Source organism: Pelophylax lessonae (genome assembly GCF_965119305.1).
Source record: "Pelophylax lessonae genome assembly, chromosome: 4".
NCBI lineage: Eukaryota > Metazoa > Chordata > Amphibia > Anura > Ranidae > Pelophylax > Pelophylax lessonae.
Genome location: NC_138771.1, coordinates 496583654 through 496610189, shown reverse-complemented (window position 1 = coordinate 496610189; position 26536 = coordinate 496583654). Strand labels below are relative to the sequence as shown.

The 26536-nt window shown below is 45.9% G+C and overlaps 1 protein-coding gene across 1 annotated transcript in view; it reads right to left on the bottom strand.

Annotated features, from left to right (window-relative positions):
* Positions 1–26536, bottom strand: part of CACNA2D4 (calcium voltage-gated channel auxiliary subunit alpha2delta 4) — a 414350-nt gene that overhangs the window by 54952 nt on the left and 332862 nt on the right. Inside the window, exons 28-31 of the mRNA XM_082253648.1 lie at positions 15751–15812; positions 13098–13112; positions 8753–8797; positions 64–126 (exon numbers count right to left, since the gene is read on the bottom strand). Of these exons, the coding sequence (XP_082109774.1) occupies positions 64–126; positions 8753–8797; positions 13098–13112; positions 15751–15812 (185 nt within the window). The remainder of the gene's footprint in view (positions 1–63; positions 127–8752; positions 8798–13097; positions 13113–15750; positions 15813–26536) is intronic.

Genomic DNA, 26536 nt, shown 5'->3' with positions numbered 1-26536 from the left:
AATTCCCCCAAGCCTCATTACCATCATCTAATCCCCCCATGCCCTAGGTTCACCCTTGCTTACCTGTTCAGGCACTCTCGCCACCACAATAAAGCCATTATTGTCTATGAGGAAGCAGTTCAGGGCCTGTAAGACAGAATGTTTGAATGTCACTTTGAACGCACAGCCAAAACACATCAATAATTCTTCCCTATGACTGCAGACTGGGACACACAGCGGGAAGGTGACACCGCAGCACAAAGTGCTGTGCAACCTGGAGACAGGACAGTTCAAAGTAAACAGAGAGGAGAAAATAAATGAAATCAATCTCCACTGACAAATCGCCAAATTCACTCCTACAGTTCGGTTCTGCTTTTGTTTTTACTTTGGCACTCACAGCCCTCTCTGAGGAAGATGCAGGTCTTTTATTTTACTTTAACCACTTCCATACAGGGCAGTTACACCCCCTTCCTGCCCAGGCCAATTTTCAGCTTTTAGCGCTGTTGCATTTTGAATGACAATTGCAACACTGTACCTAAACCAAATTTATGTAATTTTTTTCCCACAAATAGAGCTTTCTTTGGTGATATTTGATCACCACAAGGTTTTTTCTTTTTGCTAAACAAATAAAAAAAAAAATATGTTTTTTTGTTTATGTTATAAAATTTGTAAATAAATACGTTTTTTCCTGCACTGACGAGCACTGATGAGGCCGCACTGGCAGGCACTGATGAGGAGGTACTGATGGGGTGGCACTAATATGCAGCACTGATGGGCGGCACTGATGTGCAGCACAGATGGGCACTGATATGTGGCACTGATAGGTAGCACTGATATGCAGCATTGATGGGCACTGATAGGTGGCACTGATGGGCACTAATAGGTGGCACAGATGGGCACTGATAGGCGGCACTGATGGGCAGCACTGATGGGCAATGATGGGCACTGATGGGCAGTACTGATAGATGGCAATGATGGGCACTGGTGGGTGGCACTGATAGATGGCAATGATGGGCAGCACTGATGAGAGGGGCACTAACAGGCTCCCTGAGCACTGATTGGCATCTCTGGTGGCATGGGTGGGCATCCCTGGTGGCCATGGGTGGGCATCCTTGGTGGCCATGTGTGGACAATCCCTGGTGGCTCTAGTGGCATCCCCCAAGGGTCTGCACTGGTAATCAATGCTCTGATTACCAGCACAGAACCCCCCCTGTCAGAAGAGCCGCCGATCGTCTCTCCTCTACTTGCGCCTGTTAGGCGCAAACTCAGGAAAGCCGATTAATGGCACTTCCCTATGTGACCAGCTGTGATTGGACACAGCTGATCAAATGGTAAAGAGCCTACGTCATAGGAGATGAAGGGGGCGCACAGATCGGTCTATCCCGTTGGACATCATATGATGCCCAGCCGGGATGGGACAACCACTTTGCAGTCGTCATTTTACTATATGACGGTCAGGAAGTGGTTAAATCATTAGATTATATGTAAAGCCAAAACTTTTTTTTCCATTTTGTAAACAGTGGAGAAGGGTTATGAGTCGGACCCCTGTCAGTTTTTTTTGCCATATCTCTCTGATTGTAGAGTTTTCTCTTCACTTATAGTTCTGTAGACACAACAGGAAGTAAGGGAAATCCGCTCTCAGCTGTCACCAAAACAGGTATCCTCATTGGAGAGTTTCCTTTCTATTCTTGTTCTGGTGACAACTGTAACATTTTGGTTTTCCTATCACATTCTGTAACTGAGACAATGATCACCATGACAAATAGAGAGGTTGAAGCTCCCAAGCAGGGACATGGACACAATAAAAACCTGATGGGCTATAACCCCTCCACAACACTCCATTTAAGACTAAAAGTTTAGGCTTTGACTACACTTTAATTCAAGAAAGGCTTGAAGCCTTATTACCCGTGGCAATGTTTTTCTTGCTGTCCATGCCTTCCTAAATATGGCACCCCCTGCCCTGCATTTTCTGTCGTGGTGTCGCAGGGACAAAAAGTATAGGAAAATCTGTGTATTGGGGTCACAAACATTAATAAAAACCCAACAGAAGCTTTATCTAAAGTTGGACTTAAAACATAAAATATTCTAGCGCAGAATACTCAACTATGGTAAATGATGACTTGCAATATTTTTACTTTCTACAAATTATTTTTCCTGACAGACTCCATGGCAGCCTACGTGTGGGTTAGTCCCGCCTTCTCCTACCTCATAGGACCCCACTCCCATAAATTTCACTCTGCCCCAGAGACCATGTTCATTTTTTGTCCTCCTCCTGTTGGATGGATATCAAGTCTTACCTCATGAAGATTTTCGGTCTATTTCCTGGTGATTTACACGATCGATTCCAGGCTGAATTCCTGAAGAGTACGCCCTAGCTACTAGCGGGGTAGGACACGGGTGTGCAATCCCATGCATTGGAGAAGCATAAAGCCTGGCCACTGGCGGGCAAGCTGAATACGGCCAATCGTCCTAGCTACTAGCGGGAGGCCCATTAATACACCCCGAATCGATGCACTGGAGGTTTTCGTGTCCCAGGTCAGACCGTGGTTCGGAGCGTGCTTGGTAACGTATGGCAGCGCACGGATGCTGTCTGTCACGGGGGGGGCGGTGACGTCATCATCTGGCGGCAGATTTAAAACTGCTGTCACAGTGGATCACATTGGGATTGTACTGCGGGCATATGCGGCGGCTTCCCTGTGTTTGATCGTTCTCTGCTAGTGGTAAGCTTAATCCTGCTGGATGTCTGTGTGCAGTCTGTGTATGCAGCACTTCCTTATTCCTGTGTTTATTAGTCTTCCTGTTAAGAGCAGTATGGATACTTCACCGTCCCCCAGTGGCCAACCCTTACTCTACAGGTAAGAGTGGTATTATTTTTACCTATCCCTGTACGGTTCGGATTTAGGGCAGTAGGGGTAATTTTTCCCTTTTCTCTTAGCCCTTCTAGGTCTGATAAACAAACTAAAGCACGCGAAGATAAGGACCTTACTAGGTCACAACGTCATCACACTTCTCCTGGCACTAGTCGCCACAAGTCTTCTACCAAACTACCAAACATCACAGGGAAGGCTCCACGGTTGCATCAGCACAAAGACACCCTGATAGAAGATCTTGCTGGGGTTGTGCAGCACGTGTTTCTGATGGCAAATCAATATGCGATGCATGTTTTGCCCATGCCTCTAGAGAAAGGGGGAATGATAACCAGCAGGTGGAATCCCTGGTTAGACGGGTGGTCCAAGAATCCCTACAAAACCTGGAGGTTGACAGCACCTGTAGCCCCTCGGCTGGTATGGCAGACATCCCTGTTAGGGATAGCCTCAGTACTCCCGGCTCTTCTCAGCAGAGCATTTCCGGCTTCAACTCCTCGGATAGTGAGGACGAATCGGATACTCCTGGCACAGGCTTTGATTTTGCCTTGGTCCCTACCCTGGTTAAGGCAGTAAAGGGAGCCCTAAAGTGGGAGGAGCCAGTAGAGTCACCATCTAAACAAAGAAGGTACTTCAAGCACCTAAAGAAAGAGCGCCATAACTTTCCCTTTTTAGGTGAACTTGGTGAAATTATCTCGGATGAGTGGGGATGTGCAGAGAGGAAAAATTCTCTGGTATCCAAAGTTTCCAGGATTTACCCATTCAAGAGTGAGGATGTGAAGCACCTGGAGTCAGCGCCCCTAGTGGACGCCGCCCTCATGAGATTAGCGAGGCACGTCACTCTTCCACTCAAAGACACAGTGTCTTTTAAAGATGGGCTGGAAAGAAGAATCGACACTGACCTTAAGAAGATTTATGTGTCTGCTGGAATGGCTTGTAAGCCAGCCCTAGCCATTGCGGCTTTATCCAAGGCCATGGAGGCCTGGACAATAGAGGTGGATTCGGATCTAAGGCCTGTATCAGAAGAAGTAGCCAGAGCTTCAGCAGTGAATGAGCTCAGAGTGGCGGCTTCTTTTCTGGGGGAGGCTTCCCCAGATAATATTCGTCTGGTGGCCCGAGGCAATGCTCTCTTCAGTGACAGCTAAACGGGCTCTATGGCTGCGCCCCTGGCTGGCTGATCCTTCCTCCAAGCAGGCTTGGTGCCGTATTCCATTCGAAGGGTCTTCCTTGTTCGGGAACAAGCTGGAGAGCGCTATTTCACGGGCCACGGGCCGTAAGTCGGGGTTCCTCCCGCAGGATCGTCATCTGCTGGGTCAGAGAAGGACACAGTCCAGACAATCTTCGGATAGAGTGAAGGATGCTCGAAGTTACAAACCTGGTCGTGAATTCCGGAAAACATGGAGGAAAAATCCATCTTCAAACCAAAAGGCTTCCAAAGGAGCCTCTTCTAGTAGCCGGGAAGCGGCTAAGTCCTTTTGATGTTGGGCCTGTCCAGACGGTTCAGGTCGGTGCTCGCCTTCTCCGGTTTCGACACGTCTGGGCAGCCTCGATAAAAGATTTTTGGGTCATCAGGACAATCTCTACAGGACACACTTGGTCGTTCTGCAGTCCACCTATCCTCAAGTTCCTTCCCACAGCTCTTCCACGGTCGGAAGAAGAAAGGCAAATCCTTTCAGCATACGTAGATGCGCTGCTGCTTCAAGGCGCAGTAGTTCCAGTACCAGCCAAAGAGAGGTTTCTAGGCCTCTATTCTCCACTCTTCTTAGTAATGAAGAAGAACGGCTCCTGGAGACCGGTCATAGACCTCACACATCTAAACTCCTTTATAAAAAAGGGAAAATTCAAAATGGAGACACTATTGACAATCCGCCAGGCGGTTCAGCCAGGAGATTGGCTTGTGTCAATAGACTTGAAGGATGCATATTTCCATGTGCCTATAGCAACAGAGTTACAGAAATACCTGCGGTTTGCTGTGGATCAACACCATCTTCAGTTTACATGTCTCCCATTCGGGCTCACAACATCTCCTCGAGTATTTTCAAAACTCTTATTGGCTGTGGTAGCCCTGATCAGAATCAAGGGAGTGCGTCTTCACCATTATTTAGACAACTTACTACTTCTGTCGCAAGATCGAGAGCAACTCCTGGTTCACAGAGATCTAGTCACGGCGACTCTTCTCGAGTTCGGCTGGTTGCTAAACTTGGAAAAGAGCCATCTGGAGCCCACACAGGCACTTATCTTTCTCGGGGCTCAATTCAATAGAGTCAAGGGCACCATCTCCTTGCATCTAGAGAAAATCCTGATTATCAGAGACAGAGTACAGCTGGCCATGTCAACATCTCATCTCCGGGTCTCACAGTGCCTCAAAATAATAGGTACTATGGTGGCCATGACACCTATGGTGAAATGGGCTCAATGGAGGATGCGTCCTTTTCAAACAGGATTTCTTCGCCAATGGCCCAGGCGACATGGATCATCTGATTTGGATTTCCCCAGTAATGCGGCACAGTCTCCTGTGGTGGTTGCAGAAGAGGAATCTACTCAATTGCCATTCTATCCTTCCCATCTCTTGGGTCACGATAACCACGGATGCAAGCAACACAGGTTGGGGCGCTCACTGCCTATCAGAGATAGCCCAGGGCAAATGGAATCCTCGGTTACACAGGGAAGTTTCGAACATCCTGGAGCTTTGAGCAGCGTTTCGAGCTCTCCAAGCATTTCATCACCTTACAGTAGGAACATCTGTCCTCCTGAGGCTGGACAATACGACGGCAGTGTCGTATATAAAGCGTCAAGGGGGAACTCGCAGTCACTCTTTATTGAGAGAAGTCGAGCCAATAATGGTCTGGGCTCAGAAATACTTATCCAACCTCACTGCGGTTTTTCTGCCAGGGACACAGAACATCCAGGCGGATTTTCTATCACGAGTCTCCATGGACAACGAGTGGAGTCTTCATGCCGATGTGTTTCAGTGGCTAAAATCCCTAGGGTTCCTTCCGGAAGTGGATCTGTTCGCTTCCCCGTGCAACTTCAAGTTGGAGAAGTATTACACGAGATTCAAATGCCCACAAGCTTCCGGGGTGGATGCCCTAACAGAGCAGTGGAGGTTTCACAAGGCTTACGCCTTCCCACCAGTTCCAGTCATCCTTCGATTCCTGACGAGACTCAGGTCGGAAGAAGTGGAGGCTCTTGTGATAGCCCCATATTGGGCGAACAGGCCCTGGTTTCCGATGCTGCTACAGCTGAGCTTTCGCGAGCCAGTCCCACTACCTTCCAGGCAGGATCTCCTGTCTCAGGGAACGGTGCTACACCCTTGCCCGGCCCATCTGCACCTGATGGTCTGGTTTTTGAAAGGGAAAGGCTGGAGGCATTAGGGTGTCCAAGTGGAGCTATCTCCACACTGTTGAATGCGAGAAGAGCTGGAACAAATAGAGTCTACGAAAGGATATGGAAGAAGTTCATGTCTCATATCTCCGGAAATATGGATGTGCAAGGCACTCCAAAGGTTCAACACATTTTGAGTTTTCTACAATCTGGCCTGGATCTGCCTTTATCAGTCAGTTCTCTTCGAGTTCAAGTGTCAGCTATCTCGGCTTTCACAGGAACATCCTGGGCAAAGCATCCTCTAGTGAGGCAATTTTTCAGAGGAGCTTCTAGGCTCAGACCACAAAGGAAGCCCAGATTCCCTAAGTGGGATCTTCCACTTGTTCTGGATTTCTTTGCAGACCTCAGATGAGATAACCTGGTTCAACTCTCCATCAAAGAATTGTCTCTTATAGTAGCGTTACTGGTGGCAGTCGCCTCAGCAAAAAGGGTCTCTGAGCTAGGAGCTTTGGGATGCAAAGAACCCTTTTTGTAGTTTTTCCCGGATTGGGTGGTTCTGATTCCCATGTTGGATTCGCATCCAAAAGTATCCTCTATTTTTCATGAAAATCAGGAAATTGTCTTGCCAACATTCAAATCCTCTGACTCTGCGACTCATCCACTGGATGTAGGGCAAATTCTGAAACTATATCTGGAAGCCACATCTCATTTCCGCCATTCGGATTATTTGTTTGTCCTGTTCTATGGGAAGAATAAAGGCTTGCGTGCTTCGTCTAGAACGATCGCATCTTGGATTGTCCAGTCCATTCAATGGGCCTATAGAGCTAAAGGTTGGCACCCCCGGAGGCGGTGACAGCGCATTCTACAAGAGGAATGTCGACTTCTTGGGCAGCGTTTCGTCATGTGGCTCCTGAAGTTGTATGCAAAGCGGCCTCATGGTCCTCAATTCACACTTTCATGGCTCATTATTGTGTCGAGCCAGCTTCTTTATCATCTGTTGATTTTGGTTTGCGGATACTATCAGTTGATGGTGCAAATTAAATTTCTTTTGAACAGCAGATTGCCCACCCTGGTGTGTTTGGCTAGTTATTTCCCACACGTAGGCTGCCATGGAGTCTGTCAGGAAAACTGAAAATTTATATCAAATACTTACCGTAATTTTCCTTTCCTGATGGACTCCATGGCAGCCGGAGTCCCCACCCATCTGCCGGAGGAGGCTATTTTATGGAACATGGTCTCTGGGGCAGAGTGAAATTTATGGGAGTGGGGTCCTATGAGGTAGGAGGAGGCGGGACTAACCCACACGTAGGCTGCCATGGAGTCCATCAGGAAAGGAAAATTACGGTAAGTATTTGATATAAATTTTCCGTTTTATTCACTTGTAATTTTTCTTTGAACTTTGAACATTTGACTAATGCAAGAAGGGCCTGTTCCCTAGCACATTCTCCTCCCTCCTTGCATGTCATAGCCCTCTCCTCTGCTCTGGAAGTGCCTAATTTACGTCTGCCTAATTTACGTCTGTGCTGGCCTAGCTCTTCTGTCCCTCTCTTCACCTCTCTATATAACCTTTTAGCTTTGTAGCTGCCAGGGGAGAAGTGAGGGAGAACATTAAAGAGCTGGATTTGGTGCAACCCTAGGGTTCCTGCAGAGGTTCCTAGGGGTTCCTTGATCACTGCACAATTTCTGCCTCTCAGATAGGTTCCCACTGACACCACTGACCTTTTTAGTTATCTGTAAGGGGGTAATTCTTCCCAGTCACCACAAGTTTATGGAGCATTCTTCCCACTGACCATCACACTAATGTGTCATGAATAGGGATGGGCTGGATGTTTGAGTTGAATGAAAGTTGTTCGACTCAAACAAAGGTGTTCGTGTGTTTGCCAAACACACGGGGCTCTCGGCGGCAAGTTCACCTGCCAATGGGTGTCTAATAATGATTGCAGTGCATTAAGTGCTTGTGATTGGCCTAAGCATGCCCCTGACCTGTATGCTTTGGCCAATCACAGCACAATGTCCTGTCAGAGCCATGATTGGCCAAAGCCAGTGTGAGACACCACACCCCATACTATATAAGGCTGCTGCGGACAGGGCAGCCGTGTATAGTGTGTGATAATAGAGATTAGGCAGGTTAGTGGATAGTGTGTTGAGTTAATTTTGTGCAGTCAGTGTAGTGCACAAGTTATACCCCACTTTTAAAATCCATAGATATGTTGCAGTCCTGGGTCCCCTCTCGGTGCTCCCCAAGTTTTGTGTCCCAGTCACTTATAAATCGCGAGCAGTGCCATGCCAAGCCTACCAAGATTCCCCATAGACGCCAATGTTAAAGACAGGGAGCAGTGCCATGCCAAGCAGACCAAAATTTCCCATAGATAGATGAGCACTGAAAGCTGAAAATTGGTCTAGGCAGGAAGGGGGTGAAAGTGCCATGTATTTAAGTGGTTAAGGGGAACCCTATGACAACATTTTAGAACCAATTTACAGGTTTCTAGCAATATATGGTTTCCTAAACACTTTATTATTAATATGGTCCTTGTAGAGTACATGTTTAATGATCCGTGACTGTATAATGTCACTAATTACATTACCTCATCCTTACAGCTCATTGGACACATCCCATCCACGTCGCTACACTGCGGAGAAGACCGAGAACTTGGTCAAGTGTTTCACATGCAGAACATATATATAATTATTACATTAAACTGTCACAAATATTATCTTTCTCTGGTTACACACATCTGTTCTTTTGGTGACCTTATTTTTAGCAGAAGTCATTCAGCTTGTATTTTTTTACCTTTTTTCTCTACCAAGAATAAATTACCAACTTGTGACGGACTGATTTCAGAAAGCTTTTGTGGCGAAAATTGCAATTTCTTTTTCTTAAAAGATACATTTTGTTAAAAAAAAAAAAAAAATGTAATTTAACTCAGCAATGCAGCTAAATTGGCATACAAAAATGTTCATCTTTAAAAGGTAGCAGCAAAGGTGGCTGTTACCCCTGAAGCCCCATTGCTGTATGTCTTGGGTTGTTTTTTTTTTCACAAACAAAAGCCATGTAATCAGTAGGTCTTCATTTTACTATTGGCTTTTGTTTGTAAATGGCTAATATGGCTTTGTTATTGTTACACTGAGATGGGGTATGATAATGGATAACCCACCCTCATTTTCCCTATCGACCTCAGGGCACTTTGCTTAAATTCTGTCAAAATTAAAATTGTCAAAGTTGTTTATCCCTGACAAATCGCATATTCATATTCCAATTTTATAAACACTCCATAATTGATTGTACAGTGATTTGTGATGTTCCAAGACAACTTCAGACTCTCAGGCTGCCCAATTAGGTTCTTTATATAAAAACAGACTAGTTTTCTTAAATGACTTTGCAGAAAGATGTTATCAGAACAAATGTTTTGTATTCTGTATACTTGGAATACTTATTGTGGAACATTGAGACAGTTAAAATGTAAGTCCACCTTAACCGGTTGCCAACTGCTCACAGTATATTTACTGCGGCAGTCAGCCCCGGCCAGGCAGAGTGACGTAGGTCTACGTCGCTCGCCTGTCACTCCTTTTAGAGCCAATAGCGGGCGAGCGCACGCCCGCCTCGGCTCGTTCACAGAGGAGTGCGGGCGTGTGACCGGCGGACCCGATGTCCGCCGGTCACTCGCCGATCGCCGGTACAGCGGGAGAAAGACAGAGCGGCTTATGTAAACAAGCCGCCTGTCATTCTCCCCTGTGTAAAAATGAAGATCAGACGGTTCTACTATGTAGAACCGTTGATCTTTGTTTTTACACTAGGAGACCTGTCCCCCTACAGTTAGAATCACGCCCCTAGGACACACTTAACCCCTCCCTGTCCAATACAGTTAACCCCTTCCCTGCCAGTGTCATTTTTGCAGTAACAGTGCATATATATAGCACTGATTACTGCAGTAATGTCACTGGTACCCCCAAAAGTGTCAAAAATGTCAGTCAAGGGTCCGATCTGTCCGCCGCAATGTCGCAGTACCGCAAAAAAATCGCAGATCGCCGCCATTACTCGTTAAAAAAAAAACACCAAAAATGACAATCTTTCCCTTTGTTAGTAAACGCGATAACTTTTGCGCAAACCAATCAAAATACGCTTTTTGCGATTTTTTTTACCAAACATATGTAGCGTAAAACAATTTGGCCAAAAATGTTAAAAAATTTTGATTTTTACATTTTTTTGGTGGGGAATTTCATATAAAAAAAAGTGAAAAATATTGTTATTTTTGCAAAAATTACGCTCTTTTTTTGTTTATAGCGCATGATCAAAAAATCGCACAGGTGATCAAATACCACCAAAAGAAAGCTCTGTTTGTGGGAAAAAAAGGACGTGAAATTCGTTTAGGTACAGCGTCGCACGACCGCGCAATTGTCCGTCAAAGTCACGCAGTAAAAAATCGCAAAAAAACCCCTGGTCAGGAAGGGGGTAAAATATTCCGGGGCTTAAGTGGTTAAAACTAAAATCCCTGCACCTATTGACATCCATGATCTAACACTAACCTATCTAGCCTTGTAAAAAAAAAAAAAAAGAAATCTGTATACATACATTTTTTTGAAGACAATCCGATCCGGTCTCCAGCGGCGGAAGCTCTGCAGAGGACATGAATGGGGAGTGACTTCACCTATAGAGTTACTATGGGGCTTCTGTTGTCGGCTGCGTCCTCTGCAACCGACTCCACAGCGAAGCCTCGGCTGGCAGCTCAGGGTGGGATCGGGTCAGATTGGCTTCAAAATAGGTATGTATACTGATCTCTTCTTTAAAGGGCTAGATAGGTTAGTGTTAGAGCGTGGAGGTCTATAGATGCAGGGATTTTAGTGTTAAGTTGGACTTCTACTTTAAGATGGCCATACACTTATAGATTTTTTTTGTTTAGGCTGCAAAAAAAAAAAAATCAAACCAATTCGTCCTTCCACACTATGCAGCATGGATGGATAAATCTCCAGCTACAGCTATTGTATTTTGACAGCCAACCCTGCCAGCTGACAAAATATCCAAGCGCAGGCTGCATGGGACTGGATGCATCTGCTGTTTGGCTGACAATTTTTCACCTGGCTTCTTTGATTTTTTAATCAAGGGATGTCAGGCGAAAGGTGGCTGAAGGCCACCCACTGAGCGAATTTCCTCATCTATTTGATCTATTTATGAGATATTTGAGTCTGGAGGTCAGTCAAGCTGATAAGATGTTCCCAGATAACAGAAATCAATATCTCTTGTAATTAAAGATGTGCTGCTTGCGTGCTTCCTAAATGAATGATTTAAACATATTTAAGTTTGGGAGGGTCTTACATGGCAACTGTCCAAGACTGAAGAGCCTCCCGTTTGATCAAGAGGTCAGATCCCTGGTACACCTGCCATAGCTAAGACCTCTGTACGTGCTAATCTCCAATCAATGCTTTAAATTCGTAACTCTTCTCTTGTAAAATAAACTTTTAAAACCTTCACTGTGAACAGAGGTTGTTAAATTAGCTATACATTAGTAAATTATCGAACAAATGTCTGTTCAAATATTTATATAAAAATTCTTAGCGCATTTGATAAATGTCCTTTGAAAGTACTTCAAAATGTTTTTTGCTTTGAACATTCCCGAATGAAATCCACATTCACTTTTTTAACAATGTGTTCATTTGAGAAAAACTTTCCATCCTGCTCACTCAAATTTTCTCGTCACTGCTGCCGAAAACGAACAACGATTTGGCCTCGCTAACAAAAATAAAATTGAACAAACATTCTTAAAATAAAGAATTGCTAACCACATTCTACTAGTGTACTAGCTTTACTTTTCTTCACTTAGCTCTCCCATGTACAGGACAAGGATCCCCAGCAGTTGAGCAGATCTGGAACTAACAAATTGAAAAAAATAAATAAAAAAAAAATAAAAAAAAAATCTAAAGCCTTTTTCATTTTAATTTTTGGATAGAGCAGGGAATGGCTTAGCTTCCCAATAAGTTCTTATTTTGCCATCTGCCACCTGCTTGCCACTGGAGAGATTTTCCTGCACTTCCTGACCCAGAAAAACAATAGGAAGCAAAAGAAAACCTCTCCAAATAAGGGAAATCCTTTTTCAGATTGTCGCCAGGACAAGTGTTCCCACTGAAAGATTTCTACTGTGTTCCTGTGTTGCTGACTGTTCAGAATGTTACATTTCTTCTCATTTTCGGTGCACGTTCCAATGGCCACCAGGACAAACAGAGAGGGTGAACAGTGCCATCTTAAAAGCATTAAAGGGCCCAGGGCAATGCAGGGCACTGAGGCCCTGCCTGCACAATCTCCCACGAGAATAAAAATGCAAATTATCATTAAGGCGATATTTATTGGTACAGCAGTGCCAGGCTAATGACAGCTTCCAGGTTCGGTGGCTGGGTCCGGTGGACACACACACACGGACGGGAGTCAGACTCGACTGTCCTGTCTGTGTGTGCCTGTTCCCGTGGAGGCAGACAGGCATTCCTGCAGTTGTGGGCTCCCCCTCCTCGGCCCAAGTGGCCTGACAGCAGCGCAGGGCCGACAGGAGCTTGCCACATGCTAAGTTCGGAGGTGGGATGCACACGGCAATCGGGACTAATGCTTGGCTGGGGCTGGGTCACTTGGCAGGTGGGGCCCCCCCCGGGCAAGTGGGGCCCCCAGGCAACTGCCCAGCATGCCCATTCGGTAAGGTGGCCCTGAGGGTGAATTTACCCAGTGGGGACACAGAGAGCAAAAAAACTGGACTGAGTTTCTAACTTGTCTACACTCGATCCGAAATGTAAAACAAATTGGCTTTAGATATGCTTAAATTCTGAATTTCAGAGCTTTGAAATAAAAATATTACATTTTGCAGGATTTCTTCTTCAAGAATATGAGTTAAGCAGTCACATGTAAGAATACTTTGACAAAGCCTCGAAGAGAAAGAAGAAATTCAGACTTACATCAGTGTTGTTGGGCTGAAGAGAGAGGTCACCACCGGGCACCACACAAAAGATAAAGAAGAAAGAGATATACTGTTGATGAAAACTGCAAGAACTTTGTATTCTACAAGTAGGATGGTTACAAACTGAAGGAAGGTTGGGTACACACAGGAAGATTTTTTTCATTCAACCCAGCAGGCTGAATGGAAGAAAAACATACAGATCGCCGTACTAACACATCAGATGTTAGTGCGGAGATATTCCCGCTGAGCTATTGTGTTCTGACTCCCCCCCCTACCCCCCCACCTCTCCACCCACCAGAACACAGTGATCGCTGCAAGCACTGATTGGATGCTGGTTTTCAGGAGACAGGCTTCTGTCGGGTCAGGAGCTGTACACGCTGGTGGAAAGTCAACCGTTTCCTGAAGAACCAACAGTTTTCAGCCCATGTGTACCCAGCTTGAGTCAGAGGCAAACATATGGAGCCAATTCTGAAGTTCCTAGGGGATGTCTCAGGCCCATATGTACCAGAACTTCACTTATACCGTATGGCCAAACATTTGTGCACACCTGACCATCACACTTATATGACTTGCTGGACATTCCTTTCCAAAACCGTGACCATTAATTAAGAGTTGTCCCACCACCCTCTTTGTGGCTATAATTGTCTCCACTCTTCTAGAAAGGCTTTCCACAAGATTTTGGAGTGTATCTGTGGGAATTTGGCCCATTCAACCAAAAGAGGATTTGTGAGGTCAGGCACTGGCTTGTCAGTTGGGTGTTACAATTCATCCCAAGGGTGTTCAGTAGGATTGAGGTCAGGGATCTGTGCAGGACACTTGAGTTCCTTCACATCAAACTGTTCAAACCATGTCTTTATGGAACTCGCTTTGTACGCATCGGCACAGTCATGCCGGAACAGAAAAGGACCTTTCCCAGACTGTTACCCCGAGATTGGAAGAGCACAATTGTCTAAAATGTCCTTGTACGCTGTAGCATTAATTGAACCCTTCATTGGAAACTCCTGAATCCTGTCATTCAAAGGATGTCCGCATACTTGGGCCATGTAAGCGGATGAACCCCCATGGTTCCCTCTGCTTTATTTCTTATATCTCCCTGTTACCATAGATCATGGTGCCATGCATGCATACTGGAATCTTGCACGAAACAACTGTTAACCACTTCAGCCCTGCCCACCAACATTTACTGTGGCACTCTGCCGCTGCTGGGCAAAGCGACGTAGGGCTACGTCGCTCGCTCAGTCGCCTGTGGGGGGCGAACGCTTCCGCCGCGCGCTTCCACCTCCGCTCGTTCCCTGGGGAGCCAGCGCGTGTGGCCGCCGGTCACTCATGATCTCCCACAGCAGAGGGAGAAAGACAGACGGCTGATGTAAATACAGCCATCTGTCATTCTCCCTTAGATTATCACAGAGGCTATGCGATCCTGCTATAGATCCTGCTATATAGGATCGGATGTCTCTGTGATGATCTCACAAGCCACGCCCCCTGACAGTTAGAATCACGCCCCTAGGGACACACTTAACCCCTTGATCACCAGTAAAGTTAGCCCCTTCCCTGCCAGTGCCAAAAGTGTCAAAGATGTCAGTTAGGGATTAAATCTGTCGCAGTCCCGCAAAAAAAATCGCAGATCGCCGCCATTACTAGTTAAAAAAAAAAAACAATAAAAATGACATAAATCTTTCCCGTAGTTAGTAAACGCAATAACTTTTGCGCAAACCAATCAAAATATGCTTATTGCGATTTTGTTTACCAAAAATAAGTAGCAGAAAACAAATTGGCCTAAAATGTAAAAAAATTTGAAAAATATTGTTATTTTTTTCAAAATTGTCGCTCTTTTTTTGTTTATAGCGCAAAAAATAAAAATTGCACAGGAGATCAAATACCACCAAAAGAAAGCTCTGTTTGTGGGGAAAAAAAGACGTCAATTTAATTTGGGTACATCGTCGCATGCCCGCGCAATTGTCCGTTAAAATCACACAGAGCGAATCGCAAAATAGGGCCTGGTCATTGATCAGCCAAACCCTCCGGGGCTAAAGTGGTTAAAGTGTTACTAAACCCACAACAAGAAAATCAGTCGGTATTTGCAGTAAAGCATGCTTGTTATACTCACTGTGGAACCTAAGGGGTTAATCCTGCGCATTGTGTAAAAAGGCTGTTTGATCCTTGTCTCCTCTGATCCTCCCCTTCTTTTACTGTCCCCAATTTATCTCCTGATAGTACATAGCCTTGGGGGCACTCTGCACATTCTCAGTTTGGTGTGTATTGCTAGAGAGTTTTTTTTTTCTTTCTTGGGAGGGTAGATGTAATTGGCATAGGGACAATCAGCACTGTCTTGCAGCCTCATAGGACAGTCAGAGTAGAATGAAAACTACAAGCTTTAACTAGACACTGATAAAAGTCACAAGACCGCTTTATAATGCTGATGAGAAAAGGTATTTCCCAGTTTTTATATTACTGGTAACAAAAATATTTTCATGTTCTGTGTACTGTGGGAGACCAGATATAGTAAATGCAGGGTCCTGGGTTTAGTAACACTTAAACCCCTCATTTAAACGAGCCCCAATTTAAATATTTACACTGGAAATTGCAGAAGCATGGTGGGAAAACCAAAGAAGTAAAAAGCCAATCGAATAAACGGTGCCCATTTCACTGACCTGCTGCGTCACCTTCCAGAAAATATCCCGCAGCATGGACAGCTTCATCTGAACTCCGATGGCTGTGAAGACAACAGAAAAAAGTTAGCAAAGACTGTGCACTATATACTTTATCATGTGTTTTTGTGGAAATATCCCTACTGAATATGTTGATGTACAGTATGTCACAAAAGTGAGTACACCCCTCACATTTCTGTAAATATTTTATTACATCTTTTCATATGACAACACTGAAGAAATGACACTTTGCTACAATGTAAAGTAGTGAGTGTACAGCTTGTATAACAGTGTAAATTAGCTGTCCCCTCAAAATAACTCAACACACAGCCATTAATGTCTAAACCGCTGGCAACAAAAGTGAGTACACCCCTAAGTCAAAATGTCCAAATTAGGCACAATTAGCCATTTTCCCTCCCCGGTGTTATGTGACTCGTTAGTGTTACAAGGTCTCAAGGTGTTACAAGGTGTGTTAAATTTGGTGTTATCGCTCTCACTCTCCCATACTGGTCACTGGAAGTTCAACATGGCACCTCAAGGCAAAGAACTCTCTGAGGATCTGAAAAAAAAGAATTGTTGCTCTACATAAAGATGGCCTAGGCCAGTGGTGGTAAACCTTGGCACCCCAGATGTTTTGGAACTGCATTTCCCATGATGCTTAACTACCCTGCAGAGTGCATGAGCATCATGAGAAATGTAGTTCCAAAACATCTGGGATGCCAAGGTTCGCCATCACTGGCCTAGGCTATAGGAAGATAGCCAAGACATTGAAACTGAGCTGTAGCACTGTGGCCAAGACCATACAGCGGTTTAACAGGACAGGTTCCACTCAGAACAGACTTCACCATGGTCGATCAAAGAAGCAGAGTGCACATGCTCAATGTCATATCCAGAGGTTGTCTTTAGGAAATAGACATACGAGTGCTGCCAGCATTGCTGCAGGAGGTTGAAGGGGTGGGGGGGGGGTCAGCCTGTCAGTGCTTAAATCATACGCCGCACACTGCATCAAATTCGTCTGCATGGCGTCATCCCAGAAGGAAGCCTCTTCTAAAGATGATGCACAAGAAAGCCTGCAAACAGTTTGCTGAAGACAAACAAAGGACATGGATTACTAGAACCATGACCTGTGGTCTTAATAGACCAAGATAAACTTATTTGGTTCAGTTGGTTTCAAGTGTGTGGCGGCAACCAAGTGAGGAGTACAAAGACAAGTGTGTCTTGCCTACAGTCAAGCATGGTGGTGGGAGAGTCATGGTCTGGGGCTGCATGAATGCTGCCAGCACCCTGGAGCTACAGTCCATAGAGGGAACCAACATGTGAGTGAATGCCAACATGTACTGAGACATACTGAAGCAGAGCATGATCCCCTCCCTTCAGAGACTGGGCCGCAGGGCAGTAATCCAACATGGTAACGACCCCAAACACACCTCCAAGATGACCACTGCCTTGCTAAAGAAGCTGAGGGTAAAGGTGATGGACTGGCCAAGCATGTCTCCAGACCTAAACCCCATTGAGCATCTGTGGGGCATGGTAACGACCCCAAACACACCTCCAAGATGACCACTGCCTTGCTAAAGAAGCTGAGGGTAAAGGTGATGGACTGGCCAAGCATGTCTCCAGACCTAAACCCTATTGAGCATCTGTGGGGCATCCTCAAATGGAAGGTGGAGGAGCGCAAGGTCTCTAACATCCACCAGCTCCGTGATGTCGTCATGGAGGAGTAGCAGAGGACTCCAGTGGCAACCTGTGAAGCTCTGGTGAACTCCATGCCCAAGAGGGTTAAGGCAGTACTGAAAAATAATGGTGGCCACACAAAATATTGACACTGGGCACAATTTGGACATTTCCTCTTAGGGGTGTACTCATTTTTGTTGCCTGCGGTTTAGACATTAATGGCTGTGTGTTGAGTTATTTTGAGGGGACAGCAAATTTACACTGTTATACAAGCTGTACACTCACTACTTTACATTGTAGCAAAGTGTCATTTCTTCAGTGGTGTCACATTAAAAGATATAATAAAATATTTACAAAAATGTGAGGGGTGTACTCACTTTTGTGAGATACTGTAACTGCTACTTTTAAAAGTAAGACATTTGATGCAAAGTAGATTTATATCCTTTGTGACTAATGAGGAATATATTTCACTGCCCGGAATGCAGCTTTAACTTTATTGTGGAATGAAGCAATACATGCAGGTTAATAACTCATCCAGTGACTGGGACCCAAAAGGTGTCTCTATTTATACTCTGGTGTCTATGTACGGGTTATGGGGGACCCCATGTGATAGGTCTGCCATTGTTTTAGAGCCGTCATATCTGAAACTCCTAATAAAACTCTTATGTCGACAGGCTGGGATCCCAAAATTAAAGGTATACTTAAACAAAAAGGTAAAAGTTAATCTAAAACCAAAAACTTTTATGAAGTGCGGAAGGGTTTTTTTTTGCTGTGTGTGTCCCCGCTGGGGAGATTCACCCTCTCTGTTTATTCAGGTGACCATTGTAACTGGTTACTGGGTTAGAAATTCTTCAAAATGATAATTATTTATTTTGTTTGGATATGCTTTAATTGATAAAAGCCCACACACATATGCACATTTAACAGCCCCATAATATAACATTTTAAAGCTGACTTACAGGAAAATATTAAAGATGCAAAATATTGCAGCTCTTTATTCAATAATCCATTATTAAATGTAAACACAATCAGTGTAAGTACTTGAATATGTCTTGGTATTAGCCTCTTGCAGTCCCTGTACAGCAGAGCTCAGACCGGAAGGAAAGGGAGCAGCACAAGGGGCCAATCATTTGGGCAGTATTTGTCGTATGTTAACAAAGAGCATGCTGATGGAAGTAGAGAGCAGAGTGACAGAAAGAAATGAGCTCATTAGCCTACTGCCTTATCCTTCACTGTTCATTCACAGGCTGGGGGAGGGACAAGACTAGTAAGTGTTACTGAACGTCAGCAGAGAAAGATCAGGCCCAGTGAGACTGGCAGAGTTGTGTAAATCTCAGGACTGGGTGAACAAAAATACATTTCCTTTGACAGATAAAAGATCCTATATATGAATTTTATCTGTGTATTTAGCTTTTAACCTAGAGTTCAGCTTTAAAGAAGTCATCTGTTTTTTTTTTTTTATTGATTAAACATCCAAAGCACAGGCCTGTAAAGCACCACATAGAGAAGAAAGCAACGTGTGCAATTATTACAATCCAATTTCCGCACCCCTTCATCTATCTGACCCTAGGCAGCTGCCTGTGGGGCACACACATCAAAGAATAAGACAGATCTCCCTCACAGCTATTATTCCTTTTGTCTTGGATTCTGCCCAAACTTCTTCCCCGTAGAGAACTTCAGAATAACAGTCCTGGAACACACAATCTCTTTATCCATCCTGTTCAACACGGGGCACCTTGTCAGCCTACGTGCAGCACTAATTAAAACTCACTTCAACGTATTGCCTAGAGGAGAAAGGGTTCTCTTCTCCCCTCCAGAGCAAAAAAATGCAAAATATTAAATATATTATTGAATGAAACAGCACAAAGACATGTGACACTGGAAGAAGAATCCCTCCGCAATACATTTACTATCAAACTAAACATGACAGAGATCTCAAAAGAAACTTAAATGAGAATAAGGCTGGCCATACACTAGTAGATCTTCAAATACTGTACACTATATTGGTAATGGCTCGCTGACTCCACTCTAATTCATCCCAAAGGCGTTCTGTCGGGTTGAGGTCAGGACTTGGTGCAGGCCAGTCAAGTTCCTACACCCCAAACTCGCTCATCCATGTTTTTTTGGACCTTGCTTTGCGCACTGGTTCAAATAATTTGGTGGAGGGGGGATTATGGTGTGGGGTTGTTTTTTAAGGGTTGGGCTTGGATCCTTCGTTCCACAGAAGGGAACACTTAAGGTGTCAGCATACCAAGACTTTGTGGACAATTGATGATCCCAACTTTGTGGGAACAATTTGGGGATGGCCCTTTCCTGTTCAAACTTGACTACGCACCAGTGTACAAAGCAAGGTCCATAAACACCTGGATAAGCGAGTTTGGGGTGGAGGAACTTGACTGGCCTGCACAGAGTCCTGACCTCAACCCGACAGAACACCTTTGGGATGAATTAGAGCGCAGACTGAAAGCCAGGTCTTCTTCTCCATCATCAGTCCCCAACCTCACAAATGACATTCTGGAAGAATGGTCAAACATTCCCATAGACACACTCCTAAACCTTGTGGACAGCCTTCCCAGAAGAGTTGAAGCTGTTATAGCTGCAAAATACTTTCCCCCACTTTGGGACTTTCCCAAACAAAAACAGCATTTACTGAAAATTTTCTATTCTGCTCCTTCAAATTTTCCCATCACCGCGGTCGAAAATGAATATTAATTTGAAACCTCTAATGATAAGAATTAAATGTATCGAGTCTATGACCAATTAGAGCATGGGGCTGGTCCATATGAACCTCTCTGGACTTCTTGGATTAAGGCTGTGTTTACACTTTGCTGGTGCAGTAATGTACATGTGTTAATGCATGTTTTGTCATGTATTTTCATACAGTTATATTAGAACTATAGGAAAAACTTTTTTTTTTCATTTTGGATAGAGCAAGATAGGGTTAAAAACCCCTATCAGGTTTTTTTTGTGTGGAGATTTCCCTTTACTTCCTGTCCCATAACCAAGCAGGAAGTGAGAGGAAATCCCTGCAAATTAAGGGAAATTCTTGGGGCATTCCAGGTCACCAAAATTAGTGTCCCCATTGAAAGTTTTCCCCTCTATTACTTTTCTGGGGTAAACGCAGAATTTTGGGATTTTCTTTACCTTTCACTTTCAATGATGATAGTAAACACGAAAAATAGAGAGGGTGAATCTCCCCAATGGGGCAAAGACAACATAAAAACTGACAAGCATTCTAATCCCTCTCACCTCAATCCAAAGCTTAAAAAAAAGTTTTGCCTTTAGTTTTACTTTAAGGTAGCCCATTCAAATGAATGAGCTGGTGATTTCTGTACAGGTATTCTGATAATTGCATATCTCCTCCCTAGAGCCAGCTTAGTGCTTGCATCAGGTCTCAGGGCTCTTAAAGCGGCTCTTCAGTCATTTTTTTTTTTTATCTTTCCATCTATCAAATCTTTTGCCCTTGTTTTTTTTACCTTTGGATAATAAAAACGGAAAATTGATATCAAATACTTACCGTAATTTTCCTTTCCTGATGGACTCCATGGCAGCATACGTTCGGGTAGGCTCCACCTCCTCTCCTACCTCATAGGACCCCACTCCCATAAATCTTTGCTCCCTTTCAGCATCAGTGTTCTGTAACTAGCCTACTCAGGAATTGGGAGGGGACTCCTGCTGCCATGGAGTCCATCAGGAAAGGAAAATTACGGTAAGTATTTGATATCAATTTTCCGTTTTCCTGAAAGACTCCATGGCAGCATACGTTCGGGAAATAACTCGCTATACACTCCCGGGTGGGAAGATGCTGAACAAAGAAAACTTTAATTGGCACTATCAACTGACAAGACTTGTATGCCAAAATTAACGGAAGATAAAGCAGCAGGTTCAATACAGTAATGGGAAAGGAAATTATTAACAGATGACCAGGATGCTGCTTTGCAGATCACGTCAGGCGCGACGTGTTTGGAAGCTGCCCAAGACGTAGCGACGCTTCTTGTAGAGTGAGCTGTAATCGCCTCTGGAGGAGCCAAGCCCTTCGCTCTATACGCCCATTGGATAGCCTGAACAATCCACGCAGCCACCGCTCTAGAAGATGCCCGCATTCCTTTCTTCTTGCCATGGAGCAGAACAAAAAGGAAATCTGTTTGGCGGAAGGAGGATGTGGCCTCCAAATATTGACTTAGAGTGTTGCCCACGTCTAGAGGATGAATTGAAGAATTCCCATCAGTTCTGAAGGTGGGAAGAACTATTTCAGCATTTTCGTGAAAAACAGAGGACACTTTTGGATTCGACCCCAGCATAGGGATAAGGACCACCCTGTCTTGAAAAAAAGGTCAGAAAAGGCTCTTTGTGACCCAAACTGTGTATCTCAGAGACCCTCTTAGCGGAGGAAATGGCCACCAAAAATGCTGTCTTCAACGTAAGTTCTTTGATAGACATAGAAGCAACATCCTTTGAAGAAAAAAAGTCCAAAACTAATGGAAGATCCCATTTTGGAAATCTCGGCCTTCTCTGAGGCCTAAGCCTGACTGCGCCCTTAAAAAATTGCTGAATCAGATGATGACTTGCCCACTGAATTGCGGTGAAGGCTGAAATGGCAGATACCTGCACCCGGAGAGAACTAACCGAGAGGGACAGATCCAGACCAGATTGTAAAAAACTTAGAATCTGCTGAATAGTAGGTGTACCTACTGGACCTGACCCCTGGGCCTGATGACTCATGAACCTGGCCCATATTCTTTCATATACCCTATTGGTGCTGGGTCTTCTAGAACTCATGAGAGTCGGAATCACCTCTTCTGGACATCCGAGAGCTTCCAACCTCCCCCTCTCATGAACCAAGCCCTGAGGTGCAGCCGTGCAGGGCATGGGTGCAGAGTAGGACCCTGAGATAGAAGGTCCGACCTGAGAGGTAGAGGGACTGGATCCCTGAAGCTGAGAAGGGACAGCAGGGGGAACCATGGTGTGTTGGGCCAGAAAGGGATTATTGCCACGATCTCTACTTCCTCCATCTTCAGTCTCCGCAGGAATTGGAGTACTATTGGCACTGGTGGAAAGGCATAAGCAGACTGGAAGTTCCACCTGTCCGTGAGGGCATCCACTCCGAAAGCTCGAGGATCTCTGAATCTCGTGTAGTACTTCCGAAGCTTCTTGTTGCGTGGACTCGCGAACAGATCCACTTCGGGCGAAATCCCCAGGGACAGTACCCAGTTGAACACCTCCTGATGGAGGGACCACTCGTTGTTGTCCAGTTGGAAACGGGATAGGAAGTCTGCCTCCACATTCAACACTCCCGGAACATAGACCGCTGAAAGATTGGCCAGATGATGCTGAGCCCATGTCATGATCGGTTCTGTTTCTTGGAGGAGAGACATACTGCGTGTACCTCCCTGCCTCTTGACATAAGCCACTGCCGTGGTGTTGTCCATCCTTAGCAGCACTGATGACCCCTGTGTTAGATGGTGAAAAGCCTGAAGGGCTTTGAGAGCAGCTCGTAATTCTAGAATGTTGGACACCACTCCTTGACCTGGAAAGCTCCATCTGCCTTGTGCCACTTCGGACAGACAGTGGGCTCCCCAACCGGTACTGCTGGCATCTGACGTTATCGTAATCCAGGAAATTGGAGCGATTGAGTGGCAGTTGGTCAGATTTGTACGGCGTAACCACCAGGGAAGGCATCCCTTCATGAATGGGGTCAGGTGAATTACTTGTGACAAATTCTCCGTCGTCCACTGTTGGAGAAACCCATTCTGGAAGGGTCTCAGCTTCCACATAGCCCACTTCACCATGGGCGAGGTGGCTACGAGCGTCCCAACTACCTTTAGACACTGACGAGCAGTGAGACGAGAGGCAGCGAGAGCGTGAGACACCCTGCTCTGAACTACAGGAATTTTCTCTTCTGGCAGGGAAATGGTGCACTTCAACGTGTTGAACAGTGCCCCGAGAAACACCAGCGACTGCGTAGGCACCAGATGGCTCTTTTCTAGATTCAGAATCCAACCGAATTCCTGAAGAGTCGATATTACTTGCTCCAGATGTAAGAGTAACTGATGTCTGTCCTGGGACAGAAGGAGGAGATCGTCCAGATAATGATGTAATCTGATGCCTCTGGTCCTGATGAGAGCCACAACTGCCAGCAAGGTCTTCGAGAACGTGCGAGGCGAAGTTGAGAGCCCGAAGGGAAGACACGTAAATTGCATGTGAGCATGACCTACAGCAAACCGGAGGAACTGATGGTACTCTCTTGCCACAGGAACGTGGAAGTACGCGTCTTTTAGATCGATCGATGCCAACCAATCTCCTGGGAGGATCGAATGTTGTATTGTGACTAGGGACTCCATTTTGAACCTTTCTTGATGGATAGACCTGTTGAGATATGTGAGGTCTATTACCGGGCGCCAGGTGCCGTTCTTCTTCTGGACGAGGAACAGAGGTGAATAGACTCCCAAACCTCGTTCTGCATCGGGAACTGGCACAACAGCTCGCTGAACCAGTAAGGAATCCACATAAGCGAGAAGGACCTTCTTTTTTTCTGCCGAAGAAGGAAGTGAGGTTGCGACAAACCTGGGTTTGGGAACGTTGTCGAACGCCCACGAATGTCCCTGGGACACAATGTTTAACACCCAGGGATCCTGGATCGAGGCCGCCCAGACATCCCGAAATTGGAGCAACCTGGCCCCTACCGGGAAGGCCTGGACGGGCCCAACCTCAAAAGGATTTGGTGGCCTCCCGGTCACCAGACGAAGAGCCTTTTGAGCCTTTCTGGAAGGTGGATTGCCTTGACTTCCAACCTCTTCCGTAGGACTTGCCTGGTCTGTAGCTGCGTGCTTCTCTGGAACGATTGGTAGTTTGTCTTCTCGGGAAGGAGCGCTTCTGAGCGCCTGGGCGTTTATCCTGAGGGAGGAACCCAGATTTTCCACCCGTGGCCCGAGATATGGCTGCATCCAATTTGTTCCCAAAGAGGGAAGAACCCTCAAAGGGAATCCGGCACCAAGCCTGTTTGGAAGCAGCATCAGCAACCCAAGGCCTAAGCCAAAGGGCGCGTTTAGCCGTAACAGAAGCCAGCATAACTCGAGCCAAAAGGCGAATGGTGTCTAGAGATGCCTCCCCCAGGAAACCCGCAGCCATCTTCAGCTCCTGGATTGGGGAGCTCTGGAGCACTTCTTCCGAAACTCCTCCAAGAGTGCCCTCGAGGGCATTAATCCAGACTTCCATGGCCTTTGAAATTGTAGCCAAAGCCAAGGCTGGCTTACAGGCCATGCCAGCCGAAAGATAGGCTCGTTTAAGGTCAGCGTCGATCCTCCTATCCAACGGATCCCTAAAAGAGGCTGTATCCTCCATTGGAAGAGTGACATGCTTGACCAAACGCATCACGGCTGCATCCACACTTGGGGAAGATTCCAGGTACTTCACCTTTTCTTGTTTAAATGGATACAACTTCGCCATTTTTGTGGTCAGGGAATTTTTCCTTTCCACTTTGCTCCACTCTTCTGTAATTATATCTCCCAGCTCCCCTAGAAATGGAAAGTCCAAGCGCTCCTTGCATAGCTGCTTGAAATATTTTCGTTGTTTCGGGGAGGAGACAGCTGGTTCTTCCCATTCAAGGGCTTCTCTTACCGCCTTCACTAGAGGGGAGACAAGGCCGAACTCAAATCCTGAACCGGAGTCATCTGAATCAGATTCGGATTTTGACGGAAGGATAGAAGGATGGCTAGGTTGGGAGGACTCAAAAGGATCTTGAACCAGAAGATCTCTTTCCGGAGAGCGGGATGGCCCTGCAGAAGTACTCGGCTTCTGTAACTCAGCTAGGGAGTCTTTGAGGACTCTGCGCACCACTTCCTCAATATGATGGTCCGACTTTTCCCTTTCACCTGTGGCTTGGGTATAACAGGGTTTACACAGAGAGGAGCCATCTGTTACCATGGTACCACAACCCCAGCATTTCTTCCCATGCGGGTGCTCTGAACGGCCATGATGTGTTGAGCCAGAAGATTTGCCATCACTTCCCCTATTATGGGGGGAGCTGCGCCTGGACCTAGACGAGGAGTGCCGGTGATGCGACTTAGAATGTCTGTCTTCGCTGCGTGCGCTAGGCTGGTGTTCAGACCTGGAAGAGCTGAAGACAGACACATGCAGCGATAAATCAGGGAAAGACACACAAATCCTCCCCCCCCCCCCTTCAATGCCCAGCACATACCTGGTATGAGCGGGCTGGCCACTGGGGGGTGGAGAGGCGTCCATATCGATGCAACAGAAGGAGCGAAGAGACTCTTCACAACTAAGCAAAAAGAATATACATAGATCTAAGCTTAAGCCCCAAGCAAAAAAACTGCCAATAAATGTTTTAAAATAAAATTCTTACCTCTCAGACGACAGTCAGAGTCTGGGGGAGGCTGTATGTGTATGCCGACCTTCCCACCAGCTCTGACATACTGAGGGATTTAAATATGCCGCCTCGCGGCCGCCGATCGCTACCGCGCATGCGCGAGTGACGTCACGCGTCACCCCCGCGCATGCGCACCGAATCTAGTGCCCGGCGGCTACTGCGCATGCGCAGAAGCGCCGCGCAACCCGAAAGCGGCGCCCGCGATCGCGGCCGCGGCGGGACCTGGAGCCGCCGGACTATACAGAGAAGAAAAACACGGCAGACAACAGCAGCAGTAAGTAAAAACGGCCTGACATATGCTTAAACAATACCTCAGACTAGCACACAAAAGGCACAACCAAAAGAAATAAACAAATAAAAAAGGTCCCATCACAGGGCTTACCACCCTGCCCAAGCAGAGAAGGGTCCCAGAGGCACACCACCGGACTGTGTCTTCAGGCAAAGTTAGGCCACCCGCGGCAGCAGGGCTCTCTCGGCCAGACCACAGCGATCCTGCTGAGGGTCTCTTCCATTGCCCCCTCCATACCCTGCTAATAGCCAGGGCTTATCGGAGTCTCCACGACCCAATCTGCTTCAAGATATAGGACTTGAAAATAGTAGGAACATAAAAACCATATGTATGAGGAGGACGAAAAAAGAACACTGATGCTGAAAGGGAGCAAAGATTTATGGGAGTGGGGTCCTATGAGGTAGGAGAGGAGGCGGAGCCTACCCGAACGTATGCTGCCA